At 42.5% G+C, this 16,368-nt stretch overlaps 1 protein-coding gene across 16 annotated transcripts in view; it reads left to right on the plus strand.

Moving 5' to 3' along the window:
* Positions 1-16,368, plus strand: part of ARID1B (AT-rich interaction domain 1B) — a 405,620-nt gene that overhangs the window by 325,235 nt on the left and 64,017 nt on the right. For 10 of the 16 annotated variants that reach the window (XM_073337738.2, XM_073337743.2, XM_073337748.2 and 7 more), the window contains one exon: positions 1,344-1,472. The exons of the other annotated variants lie outside the window; for them this stretch is intronic. In XM_073337738.2, the coding sequence (XP_073193839.1) occupies positions 1,344-1,472 (129 nt within the window). The remainder of the gene's footprint in view (positions 1-1,343; positions 1,473-16,368) is intronic. 16 annotated transcript variants of the gene reach the window in all.

A 16,368-nucleotide genomic window follows, 5' to 3' on the forward strand; every position in this document is an offset into this window, starting at 1 on the left:
GCTCCTGAAGGACTACAGCGCGGCTACACACTGCTACTTGTTCATGGCTTGTGGCAAAGCCACAGATTAGCCCTCGGGTATTTTTAAGTTGCCTAAGTGCCTATAGTGAAGTCGTTTTTTTCTCAGAACATCTTCATATAAGGAATGTGCATGTTTCACTGAATTGAAACAAATAGCGACTGATACTTTTATTCTGTTTCACCACAAAAAAGGAGGTTCGTTATATCTGAGGTTACGACAAGCTCATTCCCCTCTTATGTGTATGAAGGTTTTTATGCATGTGTATATTAAGCGCACGTAAGCGCACAAACGAAGGCACAGATGCATGTATAGGTCTTTATAAAATTCTAGTATACATTCTACAGCGGTATTTGGCAGTTGGAGGTGCAGGTAATTCTAAGACACAATGTCAAAAGGAAATAGGAAGATAATGCGTTTAGATACATGTTGCTTTCTTGTTTGGTGCTTTTTGAGTGCAGGTGGCTCCTACTGTTAAGTGTTAGTAAAACTTTTAAAACGATAATAAATGCATTGTTTTCACATTCCCTTTTAGTAAAATAAATCACATTCCCTTTCAGCAAAATAGCCTAGACCCTTGCAGAGGTCTGTGGACCAGCAGGCTCTGGTTGGCTTGATTGTTTTCACGGACCTATTGAGTAAGAATTACAAAGTCTGGTTCTGTCTGTCTGGTTTAGGATATAATCTGATAGGTCAGGCTAGAAGGAATAAATTAGCCAATATTGCAACTACAGGACCATTTTCTTTGTAATAGTACAAGTGGGTAGACAAAGAAAAAATCATGTTTGTTTGTTTTTTTTTTAATTAAAAGGAAAATAATTGATTGTAATAAATGGAAAGTATATGGTGGTGATTTGCCTTATACTTTGAATATAGTGCCTGGTGTTTGATTAAAAACTAAGATAATTAATTCCTGCTCCTACCTAACTCCTCCCTCCCGAATCAGTTTGGTAGACTTGCTTTCAGTTTCTAGCTTTGCCTGGTCAAAAATGCACCATTCCAAAGCCTTTTCATCACGTTGCCAATTCGAGTGATCCAACACCTGTAGGGAGGACTATGCAGTTGTCAAGTCTTTACCGCAAAAGGAACATTTACAAGCTACAAATTGGGTGAAACCTATCAACCCTTTCTTATTCCGAAGGGTTGGAAGCATGACATTTCTCTCCTTGATCCCAGGTTAAGTGTATGGGAGACAGCATTATTGCTTTTGGCCTTAATTCTGCAGGCCCTCCATACTTATATATGGAAGGAATGTAGTTGACAGGGTGATTCATACTTGTGATACAGAACAAATCCAAAGAAGCTGTTCTTTTGTTCTGCTTTAGGCCACCATACATTAGGTCGCCTGCTTATCCCAGCCAGTCTGGGGCTGGCGGACGCCCCATGTTTTCTTCACAGCACCCCAACTATGGCAGCGCTCAGGCTCCCATGATGCACCAGCCTGACCAGTACGGGTAGGTAGCAATGTAAACTGGACTTGCTGTGGGACCTTAGCAGTTTTTTTTTAATGTTTATGAACATGCCATCTGGCTACTGAAGGAATACAAAAATCAAGTGAAAGAATTACAAATATTTGCATCATAGAGGGGGTTTTGGTTCTTTTATTTTTGTTTTTACTAACTCTACTGTGACAATATGATGAAAATCTGCATGTCACTCACACACACACACCCTGCATGGCTTTTGGCATGGCTCTGTTTCCTTCATGCCTGAGAGGGAAATGAAGAACTTCATCACTGAAAAAGAATGAAAACCACCCCACCCCACCACCACACACTCCAGGCATCATTTCTCCCCCATTGTTGTTGTTGTTTTGTTTAGGAACGTTGCTTTCATGACTGTGATGTTGTAATTGTTGGCATTACTACCACTTCAGGGAGCTACTCTCACATAATACAACAGCCCCTTTTTGACAGGAGACTTATTTTAAAAGTGATGACAAGATTCATTAATGGGACTTACAAAAGGTTCCATTACGTCATGACTGAGAGAGTGTGTGTTTGAAAGATATCTGCTAGTCCCTCACTACCGAGAAGTTTTAAACATGCTGCAGTGTCCATGCTGCAGTGTCCAAGTGTCAGCTTGAAACATGCCTAATGTTTTTCCATCAGAATTCTTCATGCTGTCATTTCTGCAGCATTGTTACAAATCACAGCATCGAGGGTGAGGGAAAGGGCAGAAAATATGTACAAACCTACTTCCAGCACAGCCTTTGACCTTCCACAGTGCCAGGCTTCATCTTAGTTTCAGGTGTCATGGAATTCCCTCTGTGACATTATCTTTATTACTGACCAATAGGAAGTCTCGAGACCCATGTTGCCAGTGTCTTCTTCCCAGTCATCAGCAAGTTTCAGTTTCAGGTTTCCATGAGCTGTATATTGTTTATATAGCCCCCCACACACAAGAGGTTGAGAAACTCCAGAAAAGAAGGTTGAGAAGCTACTATAAGAATCAGTATCGGTTCTCTTTATTGAAATGGTAGAAGCTGCAAAATAGCAAAACTTGCCTCCGCTCCTCACTCCCCTGCCATTTGCTGGAATTGGAAAGATGTACCCTGGGATATGCCAGAATACATGAACACTGTGCAGCCTGTTTCCATGTATGTCTTGAGTTTGTAGGGTAGATTTGTGGGGTTCAGGGATTATTTGATCTTTATAATTGTGAAAGATATTCTTGTATGTAGAGTTAAAAGGAAACAAAATGAGCAGGTTGTAGTTATCCAGCAGTCTGTATAGGTAGGTTGTGGTAGCCTTCAAGGTCAGCTCCTAAATCAGTAGTAACATATCAATTGGGGAGAGACATTTATCTAGTGCTAATCCACAGGATCTGTCCTTTATGAACTCAGGAGTCCCATTTAGATATAGAAAGCTAGTTTGGTTGTGGCTTGCCAAGCCACATTAAGCAGCTGTGTAAAATGAATTTAAATGGCATGCATCAGAGTAAAATCACTTCCACTGGGGCAGAAAATCAGTGTTACCTAACCAGAGCTGGATGATCACGATGTGAGGTGCTCAGGGAGTTATACCTAGTCCTCTTCCTCACTACAGAGCACCACCTTTTTAATTAAAAAAAACGGTAAAGAAAGATTAAAAGAGAAAGAGATGGTTGAGGAATGTTCTAGGTGTGTGTCACACAGTTTGCATGAGCGTTTGACCTGACCTTGCAACCTGCCCTGTATTATCCTTGGATTATGTCCTGCAGCCTACAGAATGCTTACTTTTCCTATGAAATGAAACCTTATGATGTGTCAGTCCCTGTCATTTACTCAGCCTAGTGTTTCCTGAATGAAAACTGAGGTGCTGGAGTTAAAGGAAGGAGAGATCTGTCCAAGCCCTTTCTCACTAGCAGCAGTCATGGTTTTAGGAATCCACCTAGCCCAGAATGTTTCTGTTTGGCCTACATAACAACTTACAAAATAACTCTCTAGTACTATATACAGTTATTCCCCCTGCCTTCAGGAAAGTAATAGGGAGGGATTACAAAGAAATATCTTCCTTTTATATCTCGGTTGGCTTCAGAAAACAGGTTACTATCATGATAGGAATTCTGCATTAAGAATATGATTACATGCTCGGTGAAATCAATGGAAAGACTACCATTGACCTCAATGGGCTTTGGATCAGGCTCCAAAGGATTGGGGAGCTGGGAGTGCTGAATGCCTTTGAGGAAGAGAGTGCTCTGAAGAGTTACATCTCTTTCTCAAGTTACAATGTTAAAAGACCTGCTAGTGTGGAGTATGTTCAGGTGTGTGCAGATCTGTGCAGTTGTTATAGATGGATTCAATTAACTCACTATAAAAATGAACTTACATCTTTAGACTTTCTCAACTGGATGCACATGCGAGAGTGTAAAAAGGCAACAAATAAATTTTCATGTGTCTGCTAAATTTGTGTTCCTCAATTTGTGGGTGCCCAACTTGAGATACCTACGGACGGATTATCACAGGTGCTCAGTACCCATGACTCCCATTGACTTCTGCTGGAGAAGTAGGTACTCAGCACTCACAAATTGAACCCCACTTGTTTGAAGTTTGGCACCCAAAATTAGTGCAGGGTTTTGACAAGTGTCAGAAGCACTTTCAGAGTATCCCTGTTGTCAACTATGTCATTCTGAGTAAATCTGCCTTGTTGGGAAATGTGTTAACTTATAAATTCATGATACGATTTTTTTGTTCAGACTATTCGGATCGAGCAAGAGGTTCAATTATTTGCATTTAGAGGAATTTTTTAAAATGATAATCATTTATTGAATTGATCATTTGGGAGCTATTTATAACCTCTGGTCATTTAAAAACTGCTGTTTATACATATACTAAGAGAGAGCTGGTTAATTTCCTCCTTTCCATCACCCCAGCTGGTGTCCACAGGACATAAGGCAGATGGTTTATTTTAAGAGTTACATAGGAAACTAAAGTGATATGGTTTCTTTGATCATCCCAACAGAGACCAGAAGTGCCACAGCAGTAGGGCAATACGTGGTCTTACATTGGGTTGATATGCCCTCTACACGCTTTAAAATGTGGTTCTACTCCAAAGCTGCCTAGGGGTCACCAGCAGCATGAATTGGACACAGTGGAGTTACACAGGTATAACAGATGGCTTAATATTGCCTGCAGGCTCTTTGCTGATGATGCAGAAGAAGGAAAGGGCCCAGATGAAATCTCAGGTCCCAGGCTGAGTTTTCAGGGCTGGCAGTCACAACAAGCCTGTGCTTAATTTTACTTGTAAAAGGTGCAATTTTGATTTGGAAATCATTGAGACACAATAAACATGGAACCACAAAATGCTATTCTTAGAATCATTTGTCAGACTAGAACTTCCATAGATTCCAAGGTCAGAAGGGACAATTGTGATCATCTCATCTCACCTCCTGTATACCACAGGCCGTAAAACTTCCCTAAAATAATTCCTAGAGCAGATTTTTTTCGAAAAACATGCAATCATGATTTTAAAATTGCCACTGTTGGAGAGTCCACAAGGACCGTTGGTTGTTCCAGTGGTTAATTACTCTCACTGCTAAATATTTGTGCCTTATTTCCAGTCTGAATTTGTCTAGCTTCAACTTCCAGCCATTGGATCGTGTTATATCTTTCTCTGCTAGATTGAATAGCCCACTGTTAAATATTTGTTCCCCATGTAGGTTCTTATAGACTGCAATCAACTTAATCTTTTAGCCTTCTTTTTTAAGCTAAATTGATTGAGCTCTTTGAGACTATCACTACAAGCCATGTTTCTTCTTTGAGTAGTGTCCCTATGGGTGCTTCATTTCAGGTACACATACACCTCTCGAGCCCTGGATTGGAGATTTTCTGTTAGCAATGTCTGCTTGGGGCGCGCTTGCACTCTGTACAGCTTCATCCTTCTCTGTAATGGTATATAGGGCTGGGCAGGCAAACCACCTTCAGTTCCTTCTCTAACCACCTCGGTCTGAGATGGAGTTCTGGCGTGTCTGCCTCTTATGTTCCTCAGCGTGGTTTGTAGTTGGTTAGTTAGTTTAGGTGTTTCTAGTTAAAGTTGTTGTTAGTATGGAATTAGTTAGCTAGCTGTCAGAGGTTTCTGTTTTTCTTCTCCCCCATTTTATCTGAGGAGCTTATTTGGCCTGGTTGGGCATGCCTGTAGAGCCCTACGTGGATACACAATTTATATCCATGGATGCGGGTATCCACAAATATAAAGTGGATATCCGCAGAGCTGCGGGGCTCTAGCAACAACAAGCAAGACCAGCAGGGCCATGACCAGCAACCAGGACAGGAACCGCAGTGGCAAAAGCAGCAGCATGTCGGGCCACCACATGCAGGAGCCAGTGCCCAGCCTAGGCAGCTCCTCCAGCATGGCTGTAGCGACCCCAGCCCTGCCCACTGCAGCAGGCACCAGGCTCACCAGCAGCTGTCCCTGGTCACACTACTGTGTGCAAGGGACAAACACCCTTCCCTATCCCTCTTCAGGGATCCTTCTCACGAAAGCCTGCTACATCAGGAGATAAACCATCTCCTCAGCATAGAAGCCATAGAGCCAGTGCTGACACATCTAAAAGACAAAGGCTTCTGCTGTCACTACTTTTTGATATCAAAGAAGATCCATACTACACGTCAAGAGCGCTCAACAAATTTATCCAGGTGCTGAAGTTCACAATGGTCACTTTGTCAACAGTTATTCCAGCATTAGAGAAAAGAGATTGGTTCTCAACACTCGACCTCCAAGATGTGTACTTCCACATTTCGTTTTTACCAAGTCACAGATGTTACCTCAGGTTCACACTAGGCCAAGACCACTACCAGTACAGAGTACTCCCTTTTTTGCTTTCATCAGTCCCCAGGATATTCTCCAAGGTCCTCTCAGGTAGTGGCGTCCCTCTTACACTCTCAAGGCATCATGATTTATCCTTACCTGGATGACTGCCTTCTCAGGGCATGTTCCTTCACAAAAGCCCAGAGAATCATTCAGATCACACTGAACCTGTTCCTGTATCTGGGCCCTAGAAATCAACGCACAAAAATCGATGTTAACACCAAAACAGAGGCTGGAATTCATAAGAGTCTACCTCGACTCCATCCAGGCGAAGGGGCTCCTCCCACATCACAGATCTCTCAGGCTCGCCACACTGTTAGAGACGGTGCAGTCCAGCCCTCAGATGTCTGCCAGACACTGCCACCAGCTTCTGGGGCATATGGCAGCGGACACATCAGTTATAGCTCATGCCAGACTCTGCATGAGATCCTTCCAAGTGTGGTATGGTTTGGTTCGGTTTACAGGCCGAACAGAGACAAAATAAGCAAACTACTATCGATGCCCACCAGATCAAACAATCCTTGTACTGGTGGAAGAACGCAGATGACGTCTCTATGGGAATCCCATTTGTTCAGCCTTCCCCTTCATTACTCCTGACCACCTATGCATTCCTCATAGGATGGAGCACAGTAGCAGATCGCAGACTCACCGCCGCGGTGCCTTCTGCTGGCCGGTGTCTCGCCTGCCTCAGGCCCCGTGTCCCTCCCGGACCCCGGTGCCATTTATCTCGGGGTTCTGCCCCAGCAGTACCCCCACACTCTGGGTCTCCCCTCCCAGGGGAACCCCCAACCCTCTAAGCCCGCCTTGCCTCAGTGTCTACTGCCAGTCATCATCTAGCCCCCTTTCCCTGGGGCAGGCTGCAGTCTATAATGGCCACTCATCATTGGCAAGGGGGTAGGGCCTGCTGCCTTTGCCTATCCCTGGACTTCCCCTCTGCAGCCCCAGTACCTTTCGTAGGCCTTCAACAAGGCCTGCAGCCTGGGAGTTTACCAGGCTGGAGCCCCCCAGCTCCCTTTGCCCTTCCCCAGCACTGCTCTGCTTCAGATACCTTGCTCCCAGGCAGCTAGCCCTTCCCACTCCAGGGCTAGAGTGAGTCTCCTCTGTCTCCTGGCCCCACAGCCTTTTTATCAGGGCCAGCTGTGGCCTGATGAAGCCAGCCACATCTGGGGCCAACTACCTCACCAGCCTCCCTCAGCTGCTCTTAATCCCTTTTACCTTGGAGTGGGGCAGCCACCCCACTACAAGCACGCATCTCAGTGATCTCACAGTGCAGGGCAGATGGTCTCCATCCAAGACATACCTTCACATCAACCTGCTCGAACTCAGAGCAGTCAAAAATGTGTGTGCCCTTTTCCTCCTGTTGATCCAAACACGCACACAAATGTCATGATAGATAATGTGGCCTGCGTGTATTACATAAACTGACAAGGAGAAGTCAGATCACCTTCCGTTTGCATGGAAGCACTAAAGCTGTGGAACTGGTGCATTTCCCACAATGACATCATATCAGCAACCTACCTACTGGGAGTATGCAACATGATAGCGGACAGTCTAAGCCGCAAATTCCCACATGACCACAAATGCAAAATAGATTTGGTTGTCCTCCGTGACATTTTCCTACAATGGTGGATACCAACAATAGACCTGTTCACTACTTACTAGAATAAGAAATGTCCATTTACTGCCCCAGAGTGGGGATCGGGCAATACTCCACGCGAGACACTCTCCTCCTTCCATGGGACCAGAGTCTTCTTTACGCCTTTCCCCCATTCCCTGAAAAGAGAAAAAGCAAACATCATACTGATTGCTCCCACCTGGCCCAGACAGACGTGGTACCCTTACCTGTCACAACAGGCACTATGTCCACCGATGACTGTTCCTTTCACTCCCTACCTGCTGTTGCAGAACAAGAGACTCGCTCTCCATCCCAACCTGCGGATTCTGTGACTCGGAGCCTGGCTTCTTCATGGTTCCAGCGCATAGAGACATCTTGCTCTGAGGAGGTAAAGGAGGTGCTATGACACTGTAGAAAAGGGGCTACTCTAGAAAAGGGGAAAAGATTTCAAATCTGGTGTCAGCTTACAGGCGTCACCCCGAATACAGTACCTGGACTACCTGTTGACTCTCAAGAAATCGGGTCTCTCTATTAGCTCGTTAAAGGCTCACCTAGCAGCAGTTGCAACCTTCCACTAGTCAGTAGAAGGATACTCAATCTTCTCCCATCCGACTGTGAAGAGGCTCCTCAAGGGCATAGTGAACTTCTTTCCTCGACCCAGACTTCCCACTCCTCAGTGGGATCTTAACCTAATGTTAAAAGGATGGACTAGATTGCCATGTGAGGCCATGGCCACTTGTTCTTTAACACACCTTTCCATGAAGATGGTGTTCCTGATTGCCATCACCTCAGCAAGAAAGATAGGGGAGATAGTGGCTCTGATGGCGCATCCCCCTTCACTGTGTTCTTCCCCAACAAAGTCACTCTTAGACCACATTTGAAATTCACTCCCAAGGTGACTTCCGCATTCCATATAGATCAGCTTATTCAGCTTCCAATCTTTTATCCCAAACGTCATCAGGATAGGAAGGGATGCCATCCTTCATACGCTGGATGTGAGGAGAGCCTTGAACTTGTATTTAGACGGGACAGGAGCTTTGAGAAAATCTCTGAGACTTCCTCTTCATTGCAGATAGGTCAAAAGGTACAGTGATTTCAGCTCAGTGACTCTTGAAATGGGTCTCAAACTGTATCAGCTCTGTTACCAGATGCGTAATGTAGCATCCCCATCTTCAATATGCAAGCACTCTACAAGATCAGTCTCCACTTCCATCGCCTTCTCCAAGGGCATCCCTGTATCAGAAATCTGCAGGGCGGCTCCATGGGCATCTGCACATACCTTTGCAGCACACTGTACTGTCCTGGGAGACTTGGCTGCAGACATCAGTTTCGATGCCACTGTACTGTCATCTGTAACAGACTCGATGCCAATATCCCAGCCTCCAGTGGTGGGCGCTGCTCGGGAGCCACTTACCTTGTGCAGTAACAATGGTTCTTTGAGATGCATCCCCCAATGGGTGCTCCACAAGCCGCCCACCTCCCCTCTACTTTGGAGTTCTTGTCAATGACTCTGCAGTAGAGAAGGAACCAAAGAGGGTTCACCCACACATGCTGGCTAGCCTCGTGACAGGCGAGGAGCAGAGCATATACGGGCTGAATGGACACTGCTTAGAAAGTTCTCCGATCAGCAGCACAGAGACGCAGACATACCTACAGTGGAGCACCCATAGGGGGACACATCTTGAAGAACCATCGTTACTGCACAAGGTGAGTAACTTCTTCTCCTGTATTTATTTAGTACACAGTATGTGTATATCTCCGCATATATATTTGATGCACACAAACCTTCCATCAGCATTTCTCCAGTGTGGTGTATTTATAATTCATATTTCGCGTTGTTGGGTGCCAGCAAAGCACTTTTTCCATATTATTTTCTCTACCGCCTGGATAATACAATACTACTGATGGACTAGAAGCCACTGGTGAGGAAATACAGTAATGGACATGATGCATTAAAATGTCAAAAAGGGAAAAAATGGGAAGGGGAGGAAGAGGAATACACTTCACAAAAAATATATAATCTTCTGAACATTGTAAGTCCTAGATACAGGGAGTTTTGCCATAATGGTATCAGATATTCAAAGAGAGGAACATTGTAACTCCATTGGTCTGCCGGTTTAACCCTTTTGATCGTGGAATTTGGGTTTACAATTATAATCATGATTTTTAAAAGCTCACTTGTGACATGCAGTGCTTTCATCGCACAAAGGTTTAAAGTGCTGCAATAAAACCTCTTTTTATTATTCCTGGGGTGAGGTGCAGGGTTTCCTATTGTGTCCTGTCTTCCCCCTGAACTTGGAGGTGCTGTTTTTCTCTACTGGGAAGTGTTGTGGAGTTCAGGGAGGTTAAGTACTCATTCAAGGTTCTATGCTTATTCAAACCAGGCCATTTTTAGATGTAAGGCTGGCAGCTGTGAAATCCCCAAAGTAAACTAAGCTAAGACAGCAACTAGTAGCTGTAATTGGAGCCAGCGCTGGGGGCATTTCATCTATTGCCTTTGAAATAGGATCCTATTATGAAAGCATCCTTCTGCCCAGTCTTCTCTCTGGCAGAATTCAATTTTTCTTTTTTTATCGTTTCAATGGATAATATCCATGTTTATTTTTAAGCATTTTTTAATTTTTTCTTGATTTAAATTTTCAGTTACACAAAAGTATTTTTTCCTATTTTAATCTATTTAAATTTTCACAGTTGTGGGAAATTGTGGGGGGTCAGTCATAGGCAGGTACAAAAGGTTAAAGCTTTATAATGGTTAACACACAAATTGTCAACATCACCTGAAAATATACAAAGTAAATAGCTTTACATCAAACTCCGAGTTCTCAAGCAGCATTTTCCTTACTTTACCCATCTGTAATTATTATCAGTAATCTATTATCATCGTTGGAATATTTTTTCATCGATTTGTGCGTGAGCAGTGAGATCGATGTTTACCGACATTTACTGATAAAAATCTAATCTTTTCAAGCCAATATAACATGAATATACAATTATTGTGTAAGAGGAAAGATGCAAAGTAGCTAGTCTTATTGAATTTCAGCATATCCACAACTCTAAAAACTCAAAGTGTTTTGTCCCCTGCCCCTTCAAAGACTCCCAGGCTTTTGATTTCCTAGAGGAACCTTAACAAATCTAGTCAAAATGAGCCCCACCTTGCCTTCTATTAGTACTGCTTGGATACCCAAGCAATAAATTTCAGTCAGGGAGACTGCATTCTGCTTCCAAAAAAATCCCCCTACAGTTTCAATTGGATGATATGGTATTTGCTTCTTGGCCTAAACAGTTGTGTGGTGTTCCTGTGAACTGTTAAACATCTGCTGCACTCCACCTCAAAGTTGGCTGCATTTCAGTGTTTTGGTGAAGTGATTTCTGTGTATACAAAGTTTCTAAGTGACTTTGGGATCAAAGGAAAGATATTAATGATACTTGTAATTGGGCTTTCTAGCTGAGCTGCTAAACCAAGGTTGATGGATTTTTCTTTAAAGACCCTTGCCCCTCCTCCCTCCACCAAAAACAGTCATTTACTTCCCGCTGGCATTTTTTTTTCTTTGTTTCCCCCTTCAAGTGAACTTTCTTTGCTCATGTTTTGCATTTGGGAGCAGAACCATATACAAGTTTTTCTTGAAGTAAGAAATTTTTCAGAGGGGTAGAGTATAATTTAGCTAGTATACTTGTTAAACTAAAGAGAGGCAGGAAGCGTCTCTTTTGTGATTTTTATAAAGATATATATTGTAAATCATCTCAAATTGCAGATAAAAATGTGTAAGGACAGCAGAAACTTCACATTGAACAAAATTATTTGTGTACTGGAGTGAGGGGAATACATTTTTATCTGGAATTTTGTTTTACTGAATAGCAAATCCATCATTTTGGAGTCCTGGGTGTCAGCAGGCTGTAGATCCCACACAGGAACATGGAACCAATGATTTAGGGAGACTGTTTTTTGTTACTCATCCATCAAATGGACTGCTGTATGCTGTTCATGCCATTAGAGATCAGCCACAGACCTCAGGAATAAACAGTCCTTCCCTCCTTTGAAAGTAACCATTTTTAAATTGTGAGAGCAAGGGTATATTGGTCAGAGAAGGGGTGATTGATTCTCTGATAGTGGCTCTGAATTTTCAAAAATCTCAAAGATACTTTGATTTGATTACTGTCTCACTTCCAGTTTTGGCTTAGTCCCTTTAGTTATTTAGAAAAGATGATTCCCTCTATTGGAATTATAGTTCTGTTGAAACAGATTTGAAACAGATTTGCAGTATAGGAATCTGTCTAGCTTAGGAACCTGCTGCCTCTGAACTGGATTTAATGGGAAACACAAATTAACTTCTGCTTTTAATGGAGAGATATTATCTTTATTGATGGAATACTAAGAATACAGCGCTTCATTGATTGCTTTTCTAGGACAATCACAAAGCTTGGCCTCCTCAGGAGAAAGGGAGATGTCATTTTGAACACCGTTTTTGAGTGATCATGAGTATTTCAAGAGCCAGAAAACAAGCTTTCGTTGATAGGATCAGTCTGTTGGCCAGAGAAACTAATGCTTTGCATCATTACCTTCACTGAAGAACAGGAAGAAAATGTGTGTGATGTAGATTGAGACCATGGAAATCAAAACAGGGTGAAGAGTCCCTTGTTCCTAGTGGGCAGAATGGAAAAAAGTGAAAGAATGATCAAGTTTCCTTCTGACCTGACACAGGCAATGTGCGAGTCGTACAGCAGAGAGAAAGAAGGAAGGGTCGTATACTTTGTTGTCGGGGTTGACATACCAAGGATGTTCGGGGGAGGTTAAAAGAAAATAATGCCTTTCTCTTAAACTATGAACCTTTTGCAGCATGGACTCTCTTCCTATGTAGAATGGTGGAGTATACATTTTTATTGGCCCGCTAGCTACTAATATAAGATAAATATTAATAATAAATACATAAATGCAGTGAATCCTGAAGTATATGGGGTTACATTTCGTATGTTATGGGAGAGCTACCCAGCTTCTCTCATCTACAGCTGTAGGTAGGTGTGTCTCTGTGTAATGATGATAGCAGATGCACTGAAACTGTCAAACTGTTCCTCTGACCTCAGTCAGTTTCTGGTGTCTTTTGAGCAAAAGATGCAGGAAGAGCCTGCTGGGGATTTGTATTGACATGTGCACCGTGTCACTAGCAAGAGAATGTCTGAATGCAGCAATCCCAAGGCTGATAATTATATTATTATAAATATTATTTTATTATTGGTAAAAATTAAATAGCTCCAGGCTGTTGGGCAAGAACGCTATGGAAAACCTGCCCCTCTGGAAATCCCTTTTCAGGATCTGCTGTCTTGCATTGCTCTCCCTTGCCATGTTGCTGCACCCTGCTCTGTTGTGTTCAGTGTGCTGGGAGACAAAAGACATTTACTCTGAAAATCCTGAACTTTGAAGTGCTGGTATTAAGTGATCAGGATTTTAGTTAGTTGCCAGCACAGTAATCTCAGTAGAGCTAGGCAGTGCTCAAAAGTGATGCAAAAATGCGACTGAGCCATCATAAAATCTTGGTGGAGGGAAGTGTGAGAATCACAGTGCAAGATTAAAGTGGCGGAGGAAGTTGAGGATCCTGGATTCTTTCTGTGGTAGTAATATGTCGGGGGAAATTGGATCAGTTCTTCCACAATTGCACATAGGGAAGTATGAAAAATTCCATGTCTGTTTCCCTTCGTTTGTATTTTTAGTGCCACACATTGGTGACCTTATGGCTGTTACTGCACCAAGAACAGATTCGCACCTGCTTTCAAGTAATTCATTCTGGAATTGGAGTTCACAGGGCATTCTGCCTTTTTAATAATGCTATTTATAAACATACACAAAAATAGAAGGTACACAGTGAGCAAGTCATATGAGTCACTCCTAATTTTGGTTTCAAGTCAAACCAGACTAAACTAGCCTCTTGGCATTCTGTTCAGCTTGACTGACTCCTTGCATTCCCATACTGTACAAGACAAGTTGGTTTTTCCAACAAACCAGTTCACTTGAAAGTGGGTGGAGCAGGATCTTGCCTGGTGGTTGAAGTGGCAGTTCGGAGCAATGGTAATGGTAGAGCCAGGATTCAGGTGCCAAGCCAAAAAAATCAGAAGTCAAGATCAGGAACACCAAGCTGAAGAGTAAGCCAAAGTCAGGGTTGAGAACCCAAGCCAGAGGTTGGGACAGGGCAGAGAAGGCTTGTTAGGCCCAGCTGAGCTTGCTGGGTTGTCTTGTGTCCAGCTGTGCTCAGGACATTACTGTTCGGACTACAGAATCCCTCTTCATCCCATCGCACGCTCCACTTGTGCGAAGAAATGTATCTCCTCCTAGTGCTGACACATTATATTTCATAGGACAAGCAGCTGTCTTTAGAACTGCAGTTTAAATCCACCTTGTCAGTAAGGTAGCCAGGGGTCACTAAGAGAGCATAGCTTCAATGTGATTACAAACCGTTTGACTTGGTCAGCTTCTCAGCAGTCCCATGTTCTCTGTCACTGAGCATTATGTTGTGTTTATCTAATACAGGTTGCAGTTGTCTACAGATGATTTAGTTTATTCTTAAACTAGAAAATAAAAGAGTAGAAGCCTCAAAGCACATGGATGAAAGGTGTGTAATAAAAATATTTTGGGAGATCATTGTGAGAGAAAAATTAGTGGCTAAATCCTGCAGCCATTCCACTAAATTTAGGCACATGTTTAAAAAAAAAAAAGACCATTGTTCACATGGTGCTTTATGCAGGTCTACATGGTAGGATAATATACACTAATAATACGTTGCACAGCCATTGGTTCATGTAGATCTTGCTGGTGCGCACTAAATGGTCCCTAGTGCGCTTTAACATAATACTGTTTTAAACAGCATTAGGTTTAGGGAACCTTCAGTACACACCAGGAGTATCTATGCAGACCAATTAAAGTGCAACACATTAGCGTGCTTTAGAAATCACATCCCTGTAGTACGCATTGCTGCACCATGTAGACAAGTCCATATTGCAATACCCCAATAGGATTATAAAGTCAAAGGACAATGAATTTAGCTAAATACACCCATATATGATCCGGAGCAAAGGAGATAAGTGATTTGTTTCTGTGGGTTAGTGTCTTGTTATGTTACCTTGGGTATGTCTCTTTATGGCCATATTTTCAAAAGTAGCCTCTAATTTGGGTCTCCAGCTTTAGAAATCTCAGCCCTGCCCTTTGGACTTGTTAAGCACCTGCTGCTCCCATGGAGTTGTGGGTGCTCTGACCTGAAATTCAGGACTTCTGAGTCTATAGCTGAGCACCAAAATTTGAGACCACTTTTGAAAGTCTGAGTCTTAATTCTGCTTCTCGTTTTTCCTTATCTAAAACACTGGGATAAAGAGACATATCCCATTTTGTCAAATGCTTAGAGGTATGTAGTTGAAAAAGCTAAGTAAATGCTATGTGGTGATGCTGTTAATATTCATGAATTAGATTTGCATCTTTCTTTTCTTTTTCAGAGTTTGATACGATGTAAGTAATGCCACTACAATTCACGGGGCTTTAGATCCCAATGGGAAATGAATAGGTGGCCAGTGAGGTGAACCATTTAGCAGCAAAAATTTGCTAATTTGGTGACAGTAGCCAGTAAATTAATGGATAAACACATGTGGCTACAATTTTCAGAAGTTCCGAGCAGCATAGCTCCAAATCAGGCCAATAGAGAACTGAATGCTGGGTTTCTTTTCCCTTTAGGTTCACAGCTAAATATAACCTTGAATAATGATAACGTGGATAGGAGATGCTGAGTACTATCTTTTCCCGATGATGCTAGCAAATTATTCTACATTTCAATGTTGCCTTTCATGTATGGTGATTGAGCAACCTAGTGTGGGTTTGCAAAAAGAAAAGGAGTACTTGTGACACCTTAGAGATGAAAGCTTATGCTCAAATAAATTTGTTAGTCTCTAAGGTGCCACAAGTACTCCTTTTCTTTTTTGCGAATACAGACTAACACAGCTGCTACTCTGAAACTAGTGTGGGTTGATTCCACTGACGAGGTATCAGTACATCTTCGCTGGTACTAACCTATATGCTTTTGTCATTGGTATTTCGTAATGTTTCTTCACTGTCATCTGCATTTCAAAGCCATGGCCCCTCCTTGCCCACCCACCCACTCAAGCATACACTTTTGTTTTCCCTCCCCCTCCTGAAAAATAAATTTTATCAAAAATCTTGTCTTGGTCTCAGCACCCATCACACCAGAAAGTTTCTTGTTTGTTTTTTTAAAAATTACTATTATTATTATAACTCAGAGTTTCTCCACTAAACAAGGGAAGGGACAAATACATGTTTGGGGAGTTTTATAGTAACAGCTAACAAAAAAAGAAAGATTAAGCTTTAAATTAGTGTTACATTATATTTGATTTTACACACACACACACACACACACACACACCTTTAAATGCCATTTTAATGCTTTTGTAACCAGCATC

The sequence above is a fragment of the Lepidochelys kempii genome, chromosome 3 (assembly GCF_965140285.1).
Source record: "Lepidochelys kempii isolate rLepKem1 chromosome 3, rLepKem1.hap1, whole genome shotgun sequence".
Lineage (NCBI taxonomy): Eukaryota > Metazoa > Chordata > Testudines > Cheloniidae > Lepidochelys > Lepidochelys kempii.